The sequence below is a fragment of the Larus michahellis genome, chromosome 9, assembly GCF_964199755.1.
Source record: "Larus michahellis chromosome 9, bLarMic1.1, whole genome shotgun sequence".
Lineage (NCBI taxonomy): Eukaryota > Metazoa > Chordata > Aves > Charadriiformes > Laridae > Larus > Larus michahellis.
Window position 1 is genome coordinate 3,327,589 of NC_133904.1, and position 23,788 is coordinate 3,351,376.

A 23,788-nucleotide genomic window follows, 5' to 3' on the forward strand; every position below is an offset into this window, starting at 1 on the left:
TATTGAGATAGTTGCAAGCCAGTGCACTGCCTGAGCACATGGATGCTGAATTTTGCAGCTTGCTTAGAAGTACGTATCAGCAAGATGTCAGAGAGGTTAGGCTCATTACTAGGTCTCATTAATTCTGTGGAATACCCTGTAGAGAATATATTAGTATTCTTATTCTGTTGACATATATTAACATATATAATAGTTGTATAATTGTGACTAATAATTATGATAATAATAAGCTGCTTCTCATAGACAATAGTCAAAATGGATATTCAGAAGTCCCCGTAGGTACTCTTAAATCACAGCTGATGGACAGGAAGGTGCTGGTGTGCGTACAACGTGTTGAGAAGTGCCAGTTTTCTGCCTGCTTCTGCCTGGGAGTAGTGTGAGCCTGGAGGCCAGATTTCACAGGTACAGCTGAGTGTGTTTATCTGTGCTACGTGGTTGGGTCAGGCGGTTTGGGTCAGGCAGTTCCTGTGCTTTTAGCTGGAAATTACTGTTCCCTACCCTGGCATTTGCTGCCATTCAGCAGAAGCACAGTAAATTGATGTGTGCATGCTCCTATTCTGTTGCAGTGATGCAAAAGTAAAAGACATTGCTTAAGTCACCTTCAGCCTAAAATGTCAGTTTGGAGAAATCCATTCTGCTTTGCCTTGCAAAAAGACCACCGTCAGTGATAGTCTTCTCTTAAAGCACTCTAACTCCAGGTTTTACAGGTCACTACCCTAGATGAGATAAAGCTCTTGGTTGTGTATGTTATGTTTGCCTAGATAATTACTACCCTACTAGGCCAAATCTTGCCATTAGATATAACAGAAAACCAGAGGGTGTCCTGATTTTTGGATCATCTAAAGAACTCTAAGACATGTGGAGCTTGAAAGGTTCTGGAATAAAATATGTTCTTTGGCTTTCTTAAATATAAACATGGCTAACGATCATGTGGAGACCCACAGCAATTCCAATACAAGGCTTGGCTCAAAGGGTTACAGCTCTTCTTGGATTATTGGAAAATAATAACCTGTGGTGTATCTGAAAGCCAGATACAGGGTGACAAACCAGCATGATGACGGCAAAGTAGTAATATTCAGGATTGTCCAAAGAAAGATTAACTTTTCAAGCCAGCTTTTACTGATGCAAATTGTCAACTGCTGTGTTGCAATAAAGAGTAGAATTAACTAAATACGAAATGCTGACTCGTAAAGGGGAGTCAGCTGAAGTGCTTTGTGTTGCAAGATTTCATGAAAATGGTTTTGAAATGTTCTGCTGCATTTACCTTACAGAGAGGCCGGTTCTGCCAGCTGGCAGGTGCTCTCGCCAGTGCATCATCCTGGAGATGTTTGGGGTGGAGCGTGTGCGCTAGAACATCCCGTCTGCCTCATAGGGGTCAAAACAGGGTTGTTCCCAGTGGTGCTTTAAATAAATAAATTTTAAAAAGGCTTTGTCCAGTGCAGGTGTAAAGGTCTCCAGCTTGGTTTTCAGTCTCTTTTTTCTGGGCAGCAGTTCCAAATCATTACCTTCCCTGGCAGGGGGATGGCTCTCAAAATATATCCTACGGTTCGTGGTCTGTAAGATCAATGTAAGTTGCATTCAGCGAATGTCTAAGTTCTTATTATACAATATAAAGGACATTTTTCTTCCTTCCTAGAGTGACCCCATATCTCTGGTTGTAGTTCCCTTGCACCTGGTGTCCAGTGTTACAGCTCCTGTTTCTTTTATGAATTGCTCTTTCTGCTGCTGCCATTATTATCCTTACCTGGTTTGGGTTTTTGTTGGTTTTTTTGTTTGGTTGGTTTTTTGTTGTTGGTTTGGTTTTTTTTTAATAGCCTACATTAAAGTTGCACACTCTTTGCAGCAAGCATTTTGGGCTTCATTTTTATTTTGTGTTTGTGAAGCATCTAGTTTTCCCTTGATCTTTGAGCAAGACCACCCCAAGCAAAATAATGCCGCCTGCAGTCCTTATCCTGCTGAAGCTCAGAGGTTCTGATTTCCCTGGTTTTTGCCAAGACCCTGCTGGGCCAGGTCCAAAAGGTGAATTCAGACACCACCCAGCTTTTCCAGAACTTTGTTCCCAGCTTCAATCCTTGCATCCTTTTCCCTTAGTCTAATTAAAACCCGCTGTAACAAATGCTGCGAAGCCAGCTGCCGTGCTTTGGCAGGTAGCAAACGCAGGGCAGTGAAACCTTCAGCTAATCCATCCCTGCTATGAAGTCATAAGAATCTTGTTAATTTTTAAAAAGCCCTTGATGCCCACTAATCCAAATCAATTTTCATTTCTTTCGTAAAGTCGTGCTTCCATTTAGGCTTCAGCTAAGAATTACGGCTAATTTGTTCGATTTTATAACAGTGTAATTGAAAAAGTGATTTTAATGTCCTGGCAACCATATTCCCTTTCTTTGGTTGTTAATGAAAGAATCTATTAAAGTTAAATGATTTGGGCACAGATTCAAGTTGAATCGCCTGAATATTCTAGGGGAGTGTTTCTGACCATCTGCTGCTCTGTCATTGGCATTTGTGTTGTAAACGGGACCGAGAGAAGGACTTCACAGGTCTTGTTCGAACCATTAAGCGTAAAATATCATTTTAATTTTCTGATCTCAGTGTAAATAGTGGAAATACTCAGGAGAGTTGGGACCATTCTGGTCTGCGGTATCCTGCGCTCATAAATATCGCTGCTGAGCTGTACTTCCACATCCTTTTCAGGGGCTCTCATGGCTATTTGCATTGATTACAGTACATCATTCAGCGGCGTGTTGTAAGTTCCTTTTAATGACAGGCAAGACAACTGGAAGCGGAGCCTGTGAAGGGGAAAGTACACATGACGGAGAAGTTTCTCCCGCTGCCTCTGGTCACACTCGTCGTTTCTGTCTGGTTGCAAATGGAGCAGTGCGTCCTAGTGCAGGCTTGGTGAGCGTGAACAGAGATAACTAATAAATTAGAGCAGCTGCTGTCATCGCCTTCCTTCTTTGCATATTGCCGGGGTGGGTGATTTAGGGCTGTTGGGCCAAGCTGACACTTGGAAGCACAGGCTTTGTATGCCCAAGCAAGGGCAGAGTCAAAGGGCTCGTACCCTCCTTTCCCTGTTATCCTTTCCCTGTTAACGTGCTCTTCCTCTTTCCTTTGCCAAGCTTTCTCCCTGTCCTTGGTGACACACGACATCGCTGACCTGCTGGGAAGCAGAATGGACAACAAACCGGGCCATGAAATCCCCTGGGGATAGCTGTGGCTCTCATTGGGATTGAGCCCCCTGCCTCGGAGGTGGAGGAGTCTTTGGGTCCTCCCTTAAAGCTGGAAGGCTGTCCTTCTTGTTAAGGACAGCTCAAGCAGCCATCCCCGCCGTTCAGCCTCAGCCTGCTTATCACAGGGTTAATATTTACCCACTTGTTCAGGGTGGCTCTCCATCCCTATTTCAACGGCCTTGCAATGTAAAAAAAATAAGATAAAATTACAGGTGGTGTCTGTCTGTGGAAATGACAAAGTGTAGCCCATGTTTCTGGAGGCCTCTGAAATGAGAGGGATGTGCTCCGTCAGTTTGCTCCAGCGCTTTACGCTGTATTTTGTATGAAAAGTTTGAGTGGCAGAGAGTAAAGAATTGTCTGGTAGGGAGGATGGGATTGAATTGCTGGGAAGTTTGGCTGCCAGCTTCAGACCTGTGGTGGGGACACTGTTTGGTTCCTGTGTGCATTGACTTTTCCCAAGGTTTGAAATTGGGTATGATGCTTTTTTTGTTTTGTTTCTTTCTCTGTAAGGTGGTAAGAAATTGACAGATGAAATAGTCACTGTTGGAACTCAACATTTTTCAATGTAATGTGTTTATATTTGTATCTTTGGAATATACAGAGCCACTAACCAAGGGGAAAAGAGCTACAAAATAGAGTTTTTACTGTAGCCTAGAGGTGAAGGTTCTTTGTGTGTTTTATTTGGTAATATTAGTTTCTGGTTAAGTGACTATTCTCAAGAGGCACAATACTGAAGCTTGTATCATATTGCATACTTTTAGCTTTCTCAGGCATGGAGAGATGAAAGTATATCCTAAAAATATGCTAAACTTAAATAGTTCAAGTGCAAAAATAGGTAACATTGTAACAGGACATCTTGTTTCAGACTCCCCTGTGTTGTTTGCAGATCAAACGTGTATATAATGCATGAAATAAAATCAGAAACTTCTGCATCTAACAAAAGCAAAATGGCTGGGTTTCCTTTTCAACAGCAGGGAAAAATGCAGGAAGTAGTTATGTGTTTAAATGTTGTCTGTGAAATCATGCAAATCTAAGCCAGTCATTTTAGCATGATGTGGTCCTGTAAAATGGCAAATATCAGGCTTATTCAGCTCGGACCGCTGCTCAGCAGCAAAATTATAGTCACCGCGGCAAATGGGCCTTCTAATGTTAACACCAGCAGATAACAAAAATAGCATTTAATAACTTTCATTAGAGTTAGTGTTTCTAGGGCTTTGGGGCTTTGCTCTTTCAAATCATTTACATAATTTGCAGGTACAAGCTGCTGTGCCAGACTGTCCATCTGATTCTCTGTCTGATCAGAGCATATTAATGCACTTGTTTGATGGTCTGTTACCAATAATTACCTTGGATTGCATTAGGAGCATTTCCAACATTGCAGCTGGTCTGTATTTTTCACTCAGTGTATTTCAGGGCCCAATTACAGGACTCTGATGTGTTATTGTTCCAGTGCGCTTGTTGAGGCTTGTAATTTTAATATGCCTCTACACTGTAAATTTATGAATGCAAACCCAAGGCTCTGTCCTCAGTTCCCCATGCATCCCACTTCTGCAGAGATCGTCTCCGCTGTTCCTCATCTGCTTTTTAAGAAGGGAAAGATGACAGCTAGGAGGTGGAGGCTTCCTCAGAGACGTTTATAGAGCAAAGCCTGAAGTCCGGTGCGCTGTGTGTTTGGTGTGGAGCGGTGGGAAAGCGACAGAAAGAGCTCAGCCTTCCCTGGGTTGGGCAGCGTGGGGGATTGTGAAGGGGTTTTCAACAATGTTTAGTATTCAACTCACTTTGGCACTGTAAATAAGCATCCTTCAATGCAAGGGGGGCTAGTGCTGATATTGCTGTACCCAGGGAGAGCTCTCCCTGTTCTGCTGTCAGTAGTGTGAGACGCGCTGGGGAGAGGAGCTGAAAAAGGCAGAGTTTAACGAGCCTGGGTTTTGGCCTGCTCCAGACTTCAGCTGCTGTTTCAGAAGCCTTTCTGAGGTCAGAGAGGAGAAAATACAAAGGCTTAACCTTCGTGAAAGAGTCAAGCACTTTACCGTTATGATTGCCGTTGACAATTCAACACAATGAATAAATTATTACTGCTATTGATTTGTCTCATCGTTCTGGCCTATTTGTTTGCAGGGGGTACATCAGAATAACACACATCTCAATGAAACTGAACTCAATCTTGAGAGCTGGTTTTGTGTTTATCCCTATCTGCTCGGCATCCTCTGGAGATGCAGATAAGATGTTTGGGCAAACCTGATGCTGCTACAGAAGCATGAGAGCATTTAGTCCTTACTAGAAGTCAGTTGATACTTTACTGGGTTGGGGTCTCCAGGGTTACAGGAGCCTTGGGTTGGTGGCTCTGATGGTCTTGGGTGGCTGAAATGAACAGTTGCAGTTGGCTTCAGCATTAGGAGCAGCAGAAGTATCTCTAAAAATACTTAAAGGAGACCTTTTCGGCTGTTTTATTTCCTTGATGCCTGGTATGTTATATTTATACACAAAGATATTAATTTACCTAGGGCTTTGGCAGCCTTTGCTTTTATCTAAGTGAGTCTAGTCATTAACCTATTTACTTTAATTACAGCTTTAGATAATATCAAGCTTTTCAGGTATGGCCTATAAACAGCGATGTGGCACTGCATGTGCTTTAGATAACGTTTCTTTCATGCCATCCCTGCTGCTCTCTTGTTTTTAACTGAGGGTTTGAACAGAACAAAGGCAAGAGGCTTTTGCCCAGCATCATTCTTCAGGGAGAGCTGAACTTGGAGCATGCTACAACAAATCGATAAATTATGATTAATTTAACTCTTAAATGGAAGGGCTTTGTGTACATGTGAAAATATAATAATGGACCGCTATGAAGTGAATGGTTTGGATCGATGTCCCAAAGCCACAAAGCCTCTTAAAGATTTGTTAGATGCAAAGATCTTTATATAATTAAGTGAAGTAGAGCTGTAGGAAGAGGGTATTTTTGTGTTGGCAGCATACTCCTCCACTGGTTTTGTTGCAATAACTGGGCTCCCTTTTAACCTTTCCAGGGACGCCCAGCTCACCTGCTTGCACAGATGCAGTTGGGAGGGCTCAACTGTATTTGCTCCCGTGTGATGCTTTGCTCAAAGGGTGTTTGGAGTGTGACCCTCCTAAAGCTTTAGAGCAATGTGCATCATCCTGAGAGCAAAGTATTTCTGTCTAAAATGCAGTTCTAGAGTTGTCTGTAGCTGTAGAGACAGGCCTAGGTTATGGGATGGCCAAGCCTGTGCTCAGGAGCCAGCTCCAGGGCATTTCCAGTGGTCTATGTGTGGCAAGAGCTGAGCTTGCCCTGCCAGTGCTCATCTTGTTGCCAATGCGTACTGGGACATGAGGGACACCACTGCGCTCCCGAGCCCAAGCTGGGTGACCATGACACTGCACACTCCTCCCCTCTATGCAGGGTGTGAGGGGATCGCCCCTGGCATGGCCTCGTACCCTACCCCTTGATGTGGGGATGGTGTGACAGTCTCTGAGTGCAGTCCTTTGCCACATGCGGTGCCGGTCTGGCACCCAGCTGCTCATGAAAGGCTGGGATCTGCTTAGTGACAGGGGATGATCTGAGAGTCCCTTGCTGCCAGCTGGATAAATATTCCTGCAGCAGTGGGAGATGCTGCATTATTAAATAAACCATCTAGCTTGCTTATATGCAGAATTAGGATAAGGCCTGCTTCCCACTGGCGAGCACTGCTCAGTACTGAAACAGCTCTGCAGTGCGTGGATATCAAGTGTTAATAAAATATTCTTTCTGGCAGCCCCAGAGATAGTTTTAGGAGCCTTCTGTTCCATGGAGGCTTAATGGAAGCTGAAGGTGTAACTTCCTTATTCTTAGCTTGTATGTATTGCTGTTACAAGGTGGAAATTTCCAGTAACATCTGGTAAGTGGACGGGAATGTAGGGATATTGACCCCTTCATCTCACAGGCCTCATTACGGTTGAGTGGAAGAATGTCTTCTGTTTTATTGTCCTGTGGGGAGGCTCAAGACCTGATGCACAAGGGGGTTTAGGTGCCCAGCTCCTCTTTCAGCCTCCTGTTCTGTAGAGATCATGGGAGTCGAGTGCTCCAACCTCCAGTTCTGCTTTCAGTGCTGATGTTGCTGAGCACCCAGAATGCAGACCTCGTCAGAGACCTCCATCCAGATTTCTTTCTGGGTCACCACTTGCCAAGTGCAGTTGCCCTAAAAACAAGCTGAGACCAAGCTATTGACTTTTAATTGTCAACGCATAAAGTTTCCAAGAAGAAAGAGGGCTTTGTGTTGCTTTAATGGGGACACAGAAGTATAGTCGCTCTTTGAATTAGACAATGAGAATGTAAGGATTTTCTACAGCACTAAGAGTGTCTGAAGAGCATCGGCAGAAGGTTACATTGAGCAGAACAATGGCACAGTAGTTGGCTTGCTGAGAGGTAGGAAAACCCTTTGGAAGAACTAACTCCACTTTTCTTCAGTGCTGTTCACTCCCGATTAAATGAGATTAATTGTGCTGTTGAGTTCCACGAGTTCAGCATCCAAAATAAATACATAAATTAAGACAGGCGACAGTGCAGAGGCTCAACTGCAGTTTGAATTCCTGCCACCTCCTGTGGGATGTGGAGGGGAGAGAGGAGCCCTTTCCTCTTACCGTCTGATATCCTGCAGAACACACACGACGACCGAGCGCTCTGCTCTCCTCGCCTGAGCCGCTTTCCTTGCTCCCGGGAAGGTTTTCTTTGGCTGGAGTTCTGCAAGGTGCACAAGCCAGTTCCAAAGTGCCAGATGTGTGTGGAATAGGAAACGCGCTGGCCGGGCTCCAGGCTGTGGGACCTGCAGCACAACAGCAGCTCCCCAGGAAAATCTCCGGCTGCCAAGAACTAGAAGTGATGTCAGCTCTGGAAGTGTGTCAGATTAGAAACCCTTGTACTTTGCTCTCTGTGAAGTATTAATCTCCCAAGGCCTGTGCTGTAATGGGTCCTGTCTAGCTCGGCGCAACTTTATTTGTTTTGGGCTGGAAGTGTTAGAGGGTTTTTGCATGAAGGCACTGGAAGCTGTCAGTGGTTTAGCGGCTTTGGGTTGGGTCCCGTCCTTGAGCTGATCCTGGGGCCTCACTCAGTTGTGCTAAAGATGGGCCTCCCCTGCCTTGAAGTGAAGGTCTAAGCCTTGTAATTGCTGGGCTGGGTGTTTGTAGGAATCATTGTGCCTTGGGATCTCGTATGTGCATAAATCTCTTTGACTTCCCCCAGCTGAATCAGTTTGTCGAAGAGAAAATAGTACATCTCCCCCAAATACTGCTTTTCTGTCTGTCTTTGGGACAGCCCCTTTGGGTGACGGCTTGCTTGGTGACAAGGTTGTGGCCATGATGGGGTACTGTTGGGGTTGTCCTCATGCTAGCCACAGCGTGCTGGGCTGTACTGTGTAGCTGGGGTGGGTTTATCTGCTGAGTTTATGGCAGTGCTGCATTTGGAGCTGGGGCATAGGCTGGCTGGCTGAACCAGCATGACAGTACTGTGTGTCCTTGTGGTGACGTGCCATTCGGGAGCTGGCACTGAGCTTACTCATGGACCTCATTCAGGGGCTGTGGATCAGCTGATTCCAGCTGTGCTAGGTGCTGCGCAAAAAAAAAAGCAGCATAGGTACGCCAGTGCACAGAAATGCATGCTTTTTGGTTTATGCCTGTATGTTTTGTTTTTAAAGTAATTACTAAACCACAGCTCATCCTCCTCTGAACAAAGCCATTTGTCTCCTGTTGAACAGTAACCTTTTATTTGCTCGTGCTGTGTAACAGAGCTCAAGGACGTGTTTACTGTTGATAGCCAAAATTTCACCAACAACCATCTCTCTTGTCTAGGTCTTTCCTCCTCGATTTAGGTAGGTAAATCCCAGGGAAGGGAAATAACCCTATGTACAAGGAGACAAGTGGGGTTTTGTGGTGTTCTCAGCCATGGAGTGCAAGCTCCCAACAGATCTATGGGCTTGGAGTATTGCGTGGCTTGGATGTGAAAACACTGCTCTGAGGGTCTTGCCTCTGACCAAGTAATTGCGTTGTCAGCAATCTGCCAAACCTCACTGTGTTGCTAGCTCACACTTCACCCGGTTATTTATAGTTTTGAAATTAGAAAAACAAGAGAATTGAGGCGTTTTCCCCTTTGCTCAGTGGTAAGTTGTGCTGTTCCTGCCTCCATTTGATGTAGGGGAGTGGAGATCATAGGAGTGGGTTTTGGCTGTATGTGGACATGTGCCATTTGGGAAGGGAGACGTTGGCTGGTTTAAAGTGGATTTTCAGATGCCTGCTTTGGATCTGGATCAAGCCTGATGCCGGCAGGGGCTGTGCTCCTGTGGAGGGCAGAGGACAGCTCTGTGCCTTGAAGATTTTACAGTCTTTGTTCACCCTAAATGCCTTGGGTTTTATGCCACTCAACAGGAGACTTTTTCATTTACTTCACCGGGCCTGGACACTGGAGGTGGATAGCTGGCTGATGGAAGTGAGGAAATAGATGGGAGAAAAAGAACATTTTTCTCCTGGGCTGCTTTTGTGCGTTACATAGCCTAACGGTTAGCAACACGGGAGAGAGTAAAGATCACCTGCAGAGCCTGGGTCAGAAAATGTAATTTTCATGGAAACAAAGTGCTTTTAACTTGCTGCATCAAAGACCTTCCATTTCGGGCCATGCTGTATGTTTCAATACCTCTGTGTTTCACCATGTCGCTGTGTGTGCATGTACATATATGTGGTATGCATCTATATGTAAGTATGTATTTGCACATACATTTATAATCTTGAATCTACCATCTGTCTTGGGATAGCGCAGCAGTTTGCTGGGCTTAGTGGAGTTTAGTATGAAGCCTGCTGGTTACCTGGGACTGGGTGGGCACAGACTGCTCTGTTCTTTCCTCACAACCCATCGCTCTGCTTTTGGCCCCTTTTCCCTCGGAGAAGTATTTTGAGATGTTCTCAGTTGCGTTGGGTTGTTTCTGGGTAATTGGTAGACAAGCAGGTTTGTGTGCTGTGATGTAAAAGACTGCATTGCATATACATGTGATGTTGCCCACCATAGGGCAATGTTGTACAGTGTTCCCTGGCCTCAATTCGGAGATCCATGAGCTGAAAACCTCCAGTTCCACCAGGCTTTGACGCTTGAAGCTATATCCAGGAGGAGCCAAAGGCAAAAAGCTCTCCAGGTCCCAAGCACAGATCTATAGCTGAAACACCTGCCTTGAACTGCTATGTGGAAAGACCTTCTGGCTTCTGACTTGGAAGCTCATCTCTGTGTTATTATCGATATCCGTGGGAGTAGCTGTATTTGCTGTGTGAGGCAAGTGGCTGTTCTGGGTAGGCTTCACTGCATTCGCTACAGCTTTACCTCCGGCAGGTAAGAGGGTGAAGGTGAGCAGAAGGCTGCGCGAATGTGTGCCTCTATGTTTAAACAGGATCGTATCCATTTCTGTCACTATATGAGGAAGAATGGAGGTTGGAAAGAGTCGGCAGCTTCTGTAAGCACTTAACATTCCTGATTTCATTTGTCTTTGATCTCACTTGGAGTAATTTTACTCTCTTCTGATCCTTTCCCTTGAAGGGGCTTTTATCTCATTGTCAGGCTTGCTAATTTAGTGTGGTGTTTTGAACCAGACCTCCTCCTACGTTTCCAGAGCCTGGAAGGTATTTTTTCCTTATTCAGGGAGTCTTTATACAGTTCTTTGAACATCTTAGGACGAGAGTCAATTGTGGGGCTTTTTGCAATGCTAATGGGTCCTGGTCCCTGCTGCCCCAACCTCTGTATGTGCAAAGGGCCTGTCCCCCAGAATGTGCAATATTTTGGGGCCAAAGGGGCAGGAAAGAGGGCTGAGTGATTCGGGGTAGGTCTGTGCTTACCTACGAGAGCAGCTTGGTATCAGTCGAGGGGTGTGTATGCCCAGCTGGAAGCCTCCCCGGGCTGCTTTAAGTGACAGACAGCGAAGGGTTGTCACGTGTGTTTGACCTTGTCACGGTCTTCTACCAGGTGCTTAGTTTGAGCCCTGAGGATTGTGAGTACCTCTGGGTTTTTATTTGGCTTTTTGGTCTAGAAATATTTTTGGAGCTCCTGGAATAAAGGGCAGCGGTTGGAGTATGGTCGTGAGCTCTCAGCATTGCGTGGAGCCTGCATTGCTTGATGACGCAGTAGATGCTTGCAAGTAGAAACATATTGATACCCTGGAGGTCGGTTGAGTATAAATGGTTTCTGCTGTTACTGGGTGGATTATGTGGTAGGAACAGGTTTCTGGGAAAGAAGCGACTATTGCTCTTTAAAGGTATTGTGCAATCGTGTGTTTATTGGTGTGAAGGCATGAAAGAAAGCACTTCCTCCTGTCAATAGCCAGTGAGGTGGTATTGTCATGACCAGCACAGCAAGTGCACAGAATATTAATGACAGAAACAGACCACTCTGAGTGCTTGTGAAGGATCCTCTGCTCCTGGTGTTAGTATGTTCCATGGTGACTGTGCTCCTGGGCTGTGGCAGAACAGTCACCTCTGAAGTTCAGTTTCAAATGCATTTTCCTCCAGTGGTCATTTCTCCTCTCTTGGTATGGCAGAGAGAGATCTGAACTGGGCCATCAGGCTTGGCATGGGTGAGCTCTGCAGTCTGGCGCTGAGTTTTGTAACTGGCCCTTTTTTCTGTAACATACCAACCAGAAGCTTGGATCCAGGTAGTCTTTGACTTTGGGAAGAAGAGCTGGGTGATATTTCAGAATATAGAAACATCATCGTATGTTTTTAAAAAGCAAATAAATCTTCTACTGTGGGTGCAAAGTATGGAGCTGTCTGTTCATACTCTGCTGCAGACAGGTTTGATTTTTAAGGAATTGAAGGTTGAGAGGCAGATAATTGCTTCTTACCAACCTGTGCTGGCGTGGGAAGCTGCATTGCAGATCTCTGCTCTATTCCTGGCTGCCTGAGCCAGCCAGCTGTCCCCTCGCGCTTCACCTTTCGAAGAGGAGGAGTATTTTCAGCAAAGTACCATTTTAATTGCTGTCAGAAGAAAATAGAAAATAGGACAGATATACGGGCTGTTTCCCCAAATGATGAACAAGAACGTCTGGCATGGAGCAGGAGCCCGTGGAGAATCTGGAGGCAGGAGGACAGCCCATGTGTGCGGTGGCAGGGGCCATGTGGGGTGCCCGGCACACAGAGCCAGCTGATTCCAAGTGGCTATGCCCACCCAGGCCCTGCTGCGTTACAGGAGGGTCGGTGTTGAAGGAAGGTAAGAGTAGGCACGGGCAGTGATGGTGCCCATAATGCTGATGCTGCACAAGAACTGTCCGAGATGCATTGATGTGTTGTTGCTGGCAGTGATGTGTAAAGGAGGAGTCAAGGGGAAAGATGTGAAGAGAAAGCTGGAGACATCGGTTAAGGGGACTGACTTGTGACCTGAGTTAATTCCTTGTTTCCTCAGTCTCTACTTGTGCTTCTAAAGACAACAAATTTAAGGAAAGGCGGAGGATTAAGACTTTAGCCAACAAAGTTTCAATATCTTTTGAAATAAGCTCCACATCACATGCCTCAGCCTTTGCCTTAGGAGCCCTACCTCCGTGGAGGTGGTGTATACAGGCTGACTAAGCCCCATGTGACATGGTGCCAGGAGCAGCTGCTATGGAGAGATCCCTTCAGAGAAGTGTGGGATGCTGCTCCTCCATGGATGGGGGTTCTCACAGCAGCGACACTGATGTGGCTCCGAGTGTGCCTCCTGTCCTTAGCTCAGCTGAGTTTTCCCCAGCCTCAGACTGTTAAGTCTCTCCTGTGTTTGGTCATGTCACCTTCTGCATATGTGTTTGCTGGTAACTTGCTCTGTGCTTTATTTCTCCCAGTTTCATACAGTTTGGGGTTTTTTTTTGTACTGGCTGTCTTGGATGGAAGGTTTCCAGTGGCAGTGTCTTTCCAGAGCATTTGGGGCAGCTTTTCAGCTTCATGTTTCCCTACTTTTAGTCTCTTGTGGAGCCAGTGAGTGAGTTTTGTAGCTTGCTGTGATCCTCAAAGAACTAGTCTTTCCTAGGAGACACAAATGGGCAGAATTGCTCTTACAGGAGGGCATTTGGTGACAGAGTGGCATTTCTCAGCTTTCTCCCCGGCCTGAGGGGGCCAGGCAGCAAGGAACCTACCAAGGCTGTGCTGGCTGACAAATCCATCAATTACATTGCGGTGGGTTCACATTGGGAGCAAAATGGCATCTGCTGCTCCTCGCTGTGTCCCTTCCTGTAGACCGTGAGTTTGCAGCACAGTGGAAGCATCTGTGCAGGGAAACTTCAAATCCAGGGACTTGCAGGTGGCTCCGCGTCGGCTGTAGCTGCCCCTTTGTTGTGGCTGTGTAGCATGGTGTGAAATGGGCATCTCTGTGTCCTGCTGGGGTTTGGCTTTGGGGACTGGGAGATGTCCTCTGGATGTCCTAGTGAAGATGAAGGTGCTCAGGGCAGGATTTGTTTGGTCCTGTAACGATGGCAATCAACAGGCAGCAGATGGGTAGGATTCTCGTGTAGCCTCCTCGTTACTGAAGGGACATAGGTGGCCAAAATCAAGTTCCTGGCGGTCGTTCTGCAAACCAGCAATGAGGGCAAACCTGACAAGTTCCCATTGTCATGGGCTTGGTGGGCACCGAATCACCTCCGCGCAGGGGCAGGGTTAGGCCCTTCCTTTCAGGGGCACCTGCATTTTCCGGCACACGCCTTGAAATAATTCCATTTCCCTGCGTGTGTAATTTTGTGTGTCATTGCCCCTAATTGCATACTTAACACACACTCTTAAAATGCAGCCCTTTTATCAGCAGTAGGTAGTAGCAGGTTTAATAGAGTGTTTGAATTCCTATAAAATTAATCTGTAGCCTTCTGCGATAGGAGATGGGCAGGGAGCCATGTGGTTCATATCCAGTGTTGATAAACTTGTTATAGAGGCAGGAAACATTTCTGATTGGAGCAGTGACAAAATAATTTGGAGCGGAGCCATAAAAAGAGTGGATGGTGATGGTTTGAGCGCAGCAGAGATTGAAATTGCTGGTGTGTGGAAGCAGCGCTGCCAGCTAACATTGACTTAGTGTCTCTGGAGAACTCTAACGGCAAATGCATTTTATTAATGGCAATATTCTTTTAGGAAATGCTGAGCCTTGTTTCAGAGGTGGAGCTCTCCTACAAGTACGTGGGTTTGGAAATCAGCCAGACCAAGACCTGTTCAGCTTAGCTTGCTGCTGGTCACTGCTCTGGCCTCCGGCTGCAGCAGGCAGGTTGCCTTACGGGCATAGTCTGGGTACTGTCCACTTGCAGCTGGAATATCCTTTTTTAGTGGGGAGAATGCATCCATGCATTCTCATTCTGGATTCACCTATATGGGATGAAATGCTCGGAGACAGCAGGTCACACTTTTGGCCTTTTTTTTGTTGTCTTTCCTTTGAAATGAGTTTCCCACTATATGAACATCAGTGGGAGACGCTGTCTTTCTGGATTCCCGGCTGGGTTTGAGCTTTTACTGCCAGATCCCCCTGAGGGGGAACTGCTCCAACTAAGTTGCGGTCATTGGCATTGGGGTACCAAGCTGGGCTTGAATACCTGTGCTTGCACTTAGTTGTCTTGTGGGGGTTGATCAACCTTGGAGGAGGCTCCGGTATGCAGGCAGGGGAGGGGGAGCCCTCCCCTGTCACGGGCAGCAGTGGCAGGTTGGGGCCCTTGCTGGATCTTCTGTGTTTGCTCTTGCTGTTGCCATCACTTCATCTTCTTCCAGTTCTCTGCTTGAATTCATCATGGAAAAAGCAAGTGTGGGCAGAAGGGGTGGCTGCTGGGCGCAGCGTGGGGTGGCAGAAATGATGCAGGTGGTGCGGCCCTAGGGATGTGTGGTGGAGAATGCAGTGCACAAGTGTCATGGGAGGTGCTGGTCATCTAACAGGGCTTAATTTCACCCATTATCTCCAACCACACTCATGGATAACTGTGCTTCCATTGCTGTGTAAAACTGGGTTGTGGTTAAGCAAGGAAAGCAACTCCCACTGCAACGCTGTCTTTTCTTTGCAGGGAGGCTGCTGGAAGGGGATTCTCTGGAGCTGAGCTGTAGTGCTGGTCCTGCGAAGGTGATATTGGAGCCAAACCAAGGTGTGGTTTTGGACTGTAACCTGGCCCCTGCTGAGCAGGTGATCAATATCACGTGGAAGAAGAATGGATTTCCATTAGTGGAGCAGGAACATCTCCACATGCTTCCAAATGGATCGCTCTTCATCTCATCCCAGGCTGTGGTAAAGGACAGTAAATATCCTGAGAAGGCTGGCGCTGAGGGTAATTACTCCTGCGTGTCTCACAGCTCCCTAGGGGCTGTCACCAGTCAAACGGCTGCAGTCAGATTTTCAAGTAAGTGTTGAGAGTCTTTTGTTAACTTTCTTTTTTTCCCCTCCTGGTGTTTATACAGACCATCTGCCTCCCAGAGAGTTTGAGATAATGTGTATATGAAGTGAAATTCTATTAATGACGTGTAGGTGGGATCTGGGATTTAGTCCACAAATAAGCACGGGTCTCTTCCTGTTATCCCACTGTTAACATCCTGTTTAACTCTCCCAGGTAAGTGCCATCAGCCATGAATTAAAAACAGGACTCTCCTAGCTATCCAAAAGACAGTGCTTGTTTTTGCAGAGAGCTCGACGCTTCACAGCCCTGTGCCTGGGGAGGTGGCTGTGGGGGTCTGGCTATGACAGCACTGGCTCTCCTGGCCAAGCTTATGATGGGCTTGTTGCCCCAGTGACATAGATAAGGAGCACTGCGCTAAATCTGTGAGCCTCGGCTCAAGCTGAAGGGCTGGGTGATGGGGAAGTGGTTGGGAGAAAGCACACACTTCCTTTCTACTGCGTGAGTCACCTCTGGATGGCACGTGCAAGAATGCACCTGCATTACTTGCGTGGGGACAGCTGGAAGAACTGGCTGTGTTTGGGACAGGGCTGCTTGGATTGGTGTGCTGTGTGCTCCCAGCTCGACTGTGCTGAGCTCTTTATCCCATCCACACTCCAGAGGTGGCGGTGGGTGGCCTGCAGTTCCGTCCAGATCAGGATCTGCCCTGAGTGAAGAGTTACACTGATAAAAAGAGTCAATTACTGAGAGACCGCCAGGTGGATGTGGGTGACCACTGGAGGGGCAAAAAGCACTGGAGACAAGCCAGGCTATTCTGAGGTGGTCCAAGTTCCCTTTTGTCCCTGCTCTCAGTAGCTGGCTTAGATCATAACAGGCTTCTAGGGGCACCTACTGTTCTCCTCATTTGGAATGTCTGGTGACTTTGACGGCTTCAGTGTATCTGAATATGGCCTTATGAAAATGATACAGGCTGTGAATATAGCTGGGAACTGGTGCATCAAGGGATGTCTTGGGATCTTTCATCTTCTGTGCTGTGAGGTCCTGAGGGACAGGATTTTGGACATCTCCCCTTCTGATGGCTTTTGTTTGTGAAGGCTTGGCTCTGCCTTTAGCGCAGTGAGTAGCGGAAGAGCAGGAGCCTAATCTTTGGCAAAGCCAAGCTCTCTGATGAGAGCCCAGGCTGGTGACTGTAGTGAGCAGGAGTGTTAAGGCTCTGTGTGTGTCTGGTGAAGCCGAGGGGAGTATCAGGGTCCCAGTGGGGACAGATGCCCTGAATTTCAGTTCCCAAACATGCTCTCTTAAAGCACAGTGCTGCTAATTTCAGGTATGGGAGGAAAGCAGGTAAGCCGAAACAGTTTTACAATGCTTTGGTGCTAGTGAGCATGTCCCAGCATGGAAGGATGTGTCCAGCACCCTGCTCTTCAGCCGCATTGTGCTGTGGGAGAAAGCAGTGTGCTCGGGGCTTCCGGATAAGGAAATCTTTGTGCATCAGCATGGTCTGAAATGCCTGTAATGAGATCCTCCCCTCCCACAGAGACCAAACTGTACTGTGGTGTTGAACTTGTGCTTCCAGGCAGCCTTCTACCATCATCTCTCTCTGTTCCTGACAAATCTTGCCAGACGCCATGGCTGGGCAAGACCCAGAGCTCTTGACCCCATGGCTGCCTCTCCTCTCCTCTCTGACGCAGGTTACTGGGCTCTTCTTGTCCTTGAGTTTCTAATGGTGTGTTTGAGTGGTGTTGGCAATGCCAGAACTGCAAAAGGAGGAGCTTGAACTGAAATGGGCAGGCAGGGCAGGGTAACCTTTTCTGACACCTTTATACTAATCTGAATGTTCCCCTCCTGCAGTCCCAGTTTTTGGTGCTGGGCGCAATGCAAATGAGGAGCTCAGCAAATACTTTCCAGCCTGTCCTGCTGTGACAGGGTGGTCTGGTCCTGTAAGGACTTGGAAAAGCTCTTCTGTAAGGAGCTGTGAGCAAGTTCAACTGGAGAGCTGCAGGGAGGAGGTCGTAGCCCTGAGCAGAGAGGATGTCAGCACTGGGAATGTGCTCCGGGTTTCACACGCTGGATTTGGCTATGCACATTGGCTCAGCTGCCTCCAGGTCACTGTTGGTCTCTTCTGGGTTCCCTGGTGAACAGTCAACACAGTTTTGGGAGGAGCGTGGATGGGGCTTGTGGAGTTTGATGCTGAGCAAGGAATGTTGATGCCAGGGCAGGGCCAGGCAACTGTAGCTCCCTCAGGAGCTGGAGAATGCAGCAGTAGGTGCCACTGGGTTTGCTCGATGTTCCCAACAGGCAGAATTTACCCCATCTCAGCATGGTGCAAATCTCAACTCCAGAGGAAACTTCAGACAATGAAGAGCAGTGTGGAGGTGGTCTACGTGACAAAGTCTGTGGCTCCGCTTGGTGTCGGGACTGTTTTGTGGGGTGAATATCTCTTTATAATGGAAAAGATGAAAGAAAGGGCTCTGCAGGCTGTTTTTCATTTCGACCTCTGAGAACAACACTCCAAGATCTGAACCACTGAATCTTTGTGCAGCATTCAAGAATAAAATTCTTTTGTATTCAGAAATGGCTCCTGGAAATATTTTAAGTGTGAGAGTTCCAATAAACGATGCCTTGACCTCCAAACAGGTGAGGTTAGAAATTAATGCAAATACAGTAACACTTCTCTCTAGTACAGTGACTTATGTAAATATGGATGAATGAGCTGCATAGCGCACCACCGGGGCCGAGGTGCTTTGGCACTTGCTCAGAGCTGTGGTAGATGAAGACGCAGAGTGGATGTCCTAACACCCACTTTACACTGGGATGTATTTAGCCTCTGGTACCCCAGGCAGGGCGGTCCAGGTTTGGCCAAGTGTGTGTTTCAATCTGTGAGCGCTGTGCTGTGGAAACCAGCACTCCTGATGGCTTTTGTCAGATCAGGGGAAAATCTTTGACCTTTGCAACATGTCCTTTTCTGCTCAGAAAACGTTTAGCGTGCAGCACCCACAGATTGCTGGTCACCCATCCCTCCTCGTCGCTCCTTTCAGTGATTTGTAGTGCCAGACAAATAGCTGGTTCCAGTATTTCATTAAGTGAAGGAATCCCTGAAGGCTGTGAAGATGGAGTCGGGGATCCTGCACACAGATGCTGTCTGGGGAGATGGGAGACCTGGAGTAGAAGAGGTGTCATTAATCCAGGAGGATTTATTCAACTGCTCCTGCCCCAATCCCAGCCACCCTGAATTAGGATATATTCCGTTTTAGAGGTGACTCGTGTTGAAGTTTGCACCACGCCTCTTGCCCAGTAGCAATGGCTTGTGCCTCTGTTACGGACCTGGGTTTATTGTTTGGTGTCTCATGAGCGAAAATAGTGGAGATATCTCAAAACCAGGAGACTGACTTAAACTGCCCTTCGTTCCCCCTGGGTTTTTCCAGAGGAGCAACATAGGTGACACATCTCTCCATCCCATTCTGGGTTTCTCCAAGAAAAAGGGAATTTCAGGTGAACTCTCTCCTTGTGTGTACTCATATGTCTCCTTTTATTACCATCTGCATGGGGAAAGCGCTGCTCCTGTGGCACACACGCACACCTAACATAACGTATTCATTTCTGAATGGAGAGCAGTGAGGGAATTGATTAATGAAATGCATCTCTCCCTTCCATTTGTTTTGTGGGTTGGGCAGAAGCGCTTGCTACATTAGCATTCAGCTGGTGCAAAGGAGGATTGTAAAGGCCTTTTTTTGTAATCCCTGCTGCTGAATACAGTAGTCTATCCAAGGCTGTTTACGTGTAGATGGAGTTACTCTTTGTGCCGATTGCCCTGGGCACTGCTCATCAGTATGGGGCAGTAGAAGAAAACCTGTTCAGCAGGTGGGATGTATTAACTCTGCCATCAGCCTGGGCTTCTAACCAGCAGTTTCCTTCCCTGAGCTGGGGATGAGTCTGCAGTCAGTCCCCCATGCACACCTCGTGGTGGTGGTGGCTGTGGCAAATGAGAAGGAGCGAGTCTGTGACAGCTCTTGGTGTGAGGGTTTCTGTGAAGCGAACAGCTTCTCAGGCTGATGAATTATGTTTGCAGGGTTCTCCAAGCCCTGTGTGCTCCCACGTGGAAATACCGGGGGCGTTATTTTAGTTGTGGGAAGGTGTAGCTTTCTACCTGTTAATAACTACATTTGTGAAGATTTGTTAAAGCTGTTAATTTAGCTTAAACATTTTGTGCGAGGGAGGTTCTAGAAAATTACAGTAATTGTGACTGTCAGATGAAGACATTTGCTGTGCCCGGAGGGAATGGCCCTGCGTTGCGTGGCTGCTGACAGCGAGTGCAGGAGAGGTTTGGTGCACCTGGAGGGACAGGCCACAGCAGGAATCAGCGCACACAGGCTCCCGTGATCCGCTCTCTACAAGGGCGGCGTCTCTTCTCTGTGATGCATGGTGCGTCTGGGATTTGAGGAATGGTAGACTGAGATTTACTCTTATTTTAAGGATATATTTTACGCTATTTATTTTGTGCATTCGGTGCCTAGGTGAGTGAAGGCCAGTGGCTGTAGGCAGAGCCAGGCTGGGCAGGGAAACCTCTAGCAGATGAATGCCCAGGCTCTGGATGATCCGCAAATGTGACTTTCAGATGCAGTTTCGAGTAGGTGGGGAACTGGCATCTGTGAAGACGCAGGAGCCAGCCCCGTACGCGTTAGCTGGGCAGCACAGGTCCTGTGCCGCCATATGGCCCTGCAGACCCAGCGCTCTTCTGGCTCTGCTTCCACTGCCTCGCGGGGCCGTGGCGAATCGCTCCCATGACTTTCTCTGCGTGTTTCCCTTCCACCCCCCCAGCCTGTTCAGAGGTGAGCTGTTCAGAGATGGGTTGTCTGGGCGGTGTACGTGATCTCAGTGGGGGCTGTAGTTGCCCCCATCTTAGAAAAACCTGCTAATAATTGTAAAAGATACAAAGGGGACAAGCATGTGGAGAGTCTGGGGGCAAAGCGCTGTGGGAGAGAGCAGCAAGCCCGTTTCAGAAGGCTGAATTCCTCGCATAGACTGCATTTTCTGCCTGGGGTGTAGTGTTGCTGGCTGGCAATCTTTCCAAGCTCGCGGCCTCCTGCACCGACCAGGCTGCTGGGAGAGGGGGAGGGTGCTGGGTTTCACCATACTGCCATCACCCCTGGGCTTGGGGCTAAAAGTCTTGGCACACACGGCTTTTCTCCAGCTGGGTTTAACATGTCAGCAGGGAGGGAGCTGCTTGCTCCATTCCTGAAGGTGCAGAGCCTGGTGCTTTGGCATGTCGCTGAGGGCAATTTGCTGTAATGTTCTTCACCTTCTCACCTGCAGTGGGTAATTTTTACTGAGTGGGCTATTAAAGTGTTCAGTGTAATCAGTGCAATGGGTCTGGGAGGTGTTTTGTGGCTCGGGATGGCTTTGCAAAGCTAAACCCTAGCTGAGGAGTTGAAAATAATGTCAAGTATGTACCTGTCGTCTTTGTTTCCCTTTTGCCCTCAAGCATCTTCTTTCCCTGCCTCCCTATGTGAAAACCTCTCACTTTGCAGTAGTCCCTTCCATCAGAACGTGCTTCTTGGAAGAAGAACAGCCCCTCCTAAGGATTCCTAGGGTGAGCAGTGTGTTAGAGCCTGTCTTGCGCTCACTGTGACCAGCACGCACATCTGTTCAGTGCATCAGAGTGTCAGGACCTGCTTTCTAGTCCTCTCCTTCCACAGTAGGCTTGCCTTGCTCTGTCTGATTCTCTTCTTTCCTCCCAGCACCAGCTGCTTGCAGCACAGCTCTGAGCCCAGGTTGGGTTGTGCTGTAGGTGCTGAACAAGTTGTTCTTCCTCTGTTCCACCCTGATACCCCTTGGGATGAGAGGGGAGGAACACAAGGGATGGCAGTATGCTGTGGTCTTGACCCCAAGTTTGTGCAGAGGATGCTTGTGGAGCAGGGATGAGCCTGGCCAGCAAGTCTGTCTTGGAGCCTTGCCCGTGCTGAGATCCAGGGTTCTTGTTTGGTCCTGCATCAAAGAAACCTTTTGACCGTTCTTGTCTCATTTTGGTGTTGCTTTCTGTGCGCAAAAGATCCCTGTTCGTGTTCCCTGTCCTCTCCTTGACTGCTGAGGCTGCAGGCTGCTTTCAGAGCTTGCGGAGGTGACTGTCCTCAGCGATTCCCACTATTCCTATCCTGATCCTCTAAAAGGAAGATGACTGAGCTGCTCAGCCTCTGAATCCCACCCCAAGAGTTATCATGAGAAAGCATGAACAGACAAAACAAGGTTTGGTCTGCATTGCCAGAGTTGAACCTTCGGCACCCAGTGAGCCTCTGCTCAGCTGTGACTGAGTCCCAGGGAGCTGTGACTCTGCTTTGGAAGCCTGGCTGTTCCTGCATGCCACTCGGAGCAGGAGGGACGCTGAGCTTCCTAACCAGGGTCGCTGTTTAGTCACGCTTCTCCACATCCTAATGAGAAATCTGTCACGGGTGCATTTCTTGGCTCTTTGCTTTTGAAGAGCCGTTCTGGAGCCCGGCGCAGCAGGTAGATGGGTCTGGGTGGAGGTGAAGGGCAGGATCCAGTTCTCAGCAGGGAATTTCAAGCTTGCAGATGCAGGTGTGGCAGGCGATGGGGAGGAATAGCTGGCAGCCCCTTGCTTTGGAACAGGTTATTGTCTGGTTAACCCTGGGGAGCCCAGGAGGCACTGTCACCTTTTGTACTGCTTTGAGCTTCATGTGAAAATGTGCAGAGGTAAGCCTGCCTCACTAAACGTCCTGCATCTCTTGCCAAACTGTACAAAATATACAGGCATGCAGCCGTAAGGGAAAGCAAAGAGAGTGGGGAGCTGCCTGCTGGGGTTTGTGGAGCCTTTTCACCACTATTGGTGACAGTGGCAGTGCTGTTGATGTACACCATGTGGTACTTAAGTTCTCCAGTCTCTGCAGACTGGTCTAAAGCTGCTGTAAACTTTGGGACCTCATCGTGTCAGCTTAGGTGATGCCACTTCATAATGAACAGAAGAGAGACAGGTGACTTGACATGAAGCAGAGATACCCATGGACTTTTGTCTTTTTAGAAGGATTCCTGCCTCCTATCATGGCCTTTCCGGGTACATGGCCCTTTGGAACCTGCCAAAGTATTCTCATTTACACTTACAGGATGAAAAGGGAATAACGCGAAAAAGCATTAAGGATATCTGCTGCCAGGAGAAGGTTGTTTTGATGGTGCCATCCTGAACGTGCGCTGGCATATGATAGATTTTCTTTTAAACTCTTGGGTTCAGCAAGTTTTACTAACATGAGCTTAAAAGATCTTGTATTCCATAGAAATTGTGTTAAAGTGGTCTGCAGTGTATATTTGAAAATACTAAAGCAGTTGACTGAATTGGGGTCTTACATATTAATGTCTTTGTCAAATTTTTCCAGGAAAACATTTTTCATTGCCATTTGTATTGAATTGAAAAACCAGACTTGGCGGACAGCTGGTGGGAGAATTCAGTCTGTAACTGCTGTGGTGAGCAATGAGTTGCTTTAAACATGTGATAACTATTTAAATTAAAGAAAAACACTAATGACAGCTGAGAATACGCTGAGGTTGAAATGGGTCATGTAAAAGCATTTGGTTTTTCAAAACTGTACATACTTTCTCAAGCTAACAGTGCAATAAGGTATGTTTGTGTGTGCGATGCAAAGAAAACTTCAGTTTTGGAATCCTGTAAAATTGAAAGCATTGATGGATGTTCTTGGGAAGAGGTGGTGGGACAAGCATGTGATTGTGTTGGAGGACCAGGAGGTCACTTGGGGTCCTTATAAGCACAGCGCTGTGCTTGGCCCAGCAGTCCAGCCTGTTTTCTGGCTTAAATTTATGTTTATTGTGCCATGTTCAGGATTTCTGGCACTTGTGTTGTAACATTGCTGGATGAATTTGTACAGCAGGGTGGGTTTAACAGCAAAGGCGGTTTAACAGAGACTTATTGAAAACAGGAGCCAGTTCTTCTGGTAGAGAAGAATACAAGCTTTCTGCCCCCCATCCAGGAGGCTGCATGCATATTCAAAACTCCACTGTGTGACTGAGATGCCTTCGGGTTATGGTGTTGATAGGGCAGATGCTGACAGCCCCAGGGGGAGGGTTACTGCTCCGCTGAAGTCAGCGGGGTTTTGCTGCTTGCGTGGAAGGGGAGGAAGATCAGGCAGCTGTGAATGAATGATGGGAAGGGTGCGGTCCAAGAGTAATCACAAATGTTAGTGCTTTGTCTCCGAAGCGAGTTCAGCTTCT

The 23,788-nt window shown here is 47.5% G+C and overlaps 1 protein-coding gene across 1 annotated transcript in view; it reads left to right on the top strand.

Moving 5' to 3' along the window:
• The window catches only part of LOC141748675 (immunoglobulin superfamily DCC subclass member 4-like), a 48,706-nt gene that overhangs the window by 19,899 nt on the left and 5,019 nt on the right, over nt 1–23,788 (top strand). Inside the window, exon 2 of the mRNA XM_074601106.1 lies at nt 15,239–15,568. Coding sequence (XP_074457207.1) covers nt 15,239–15,568 — 330 coding nt within the window. The remainder of the gene's footprint in view (nt 1–15,238; nt 15,569–23,788) is intronic.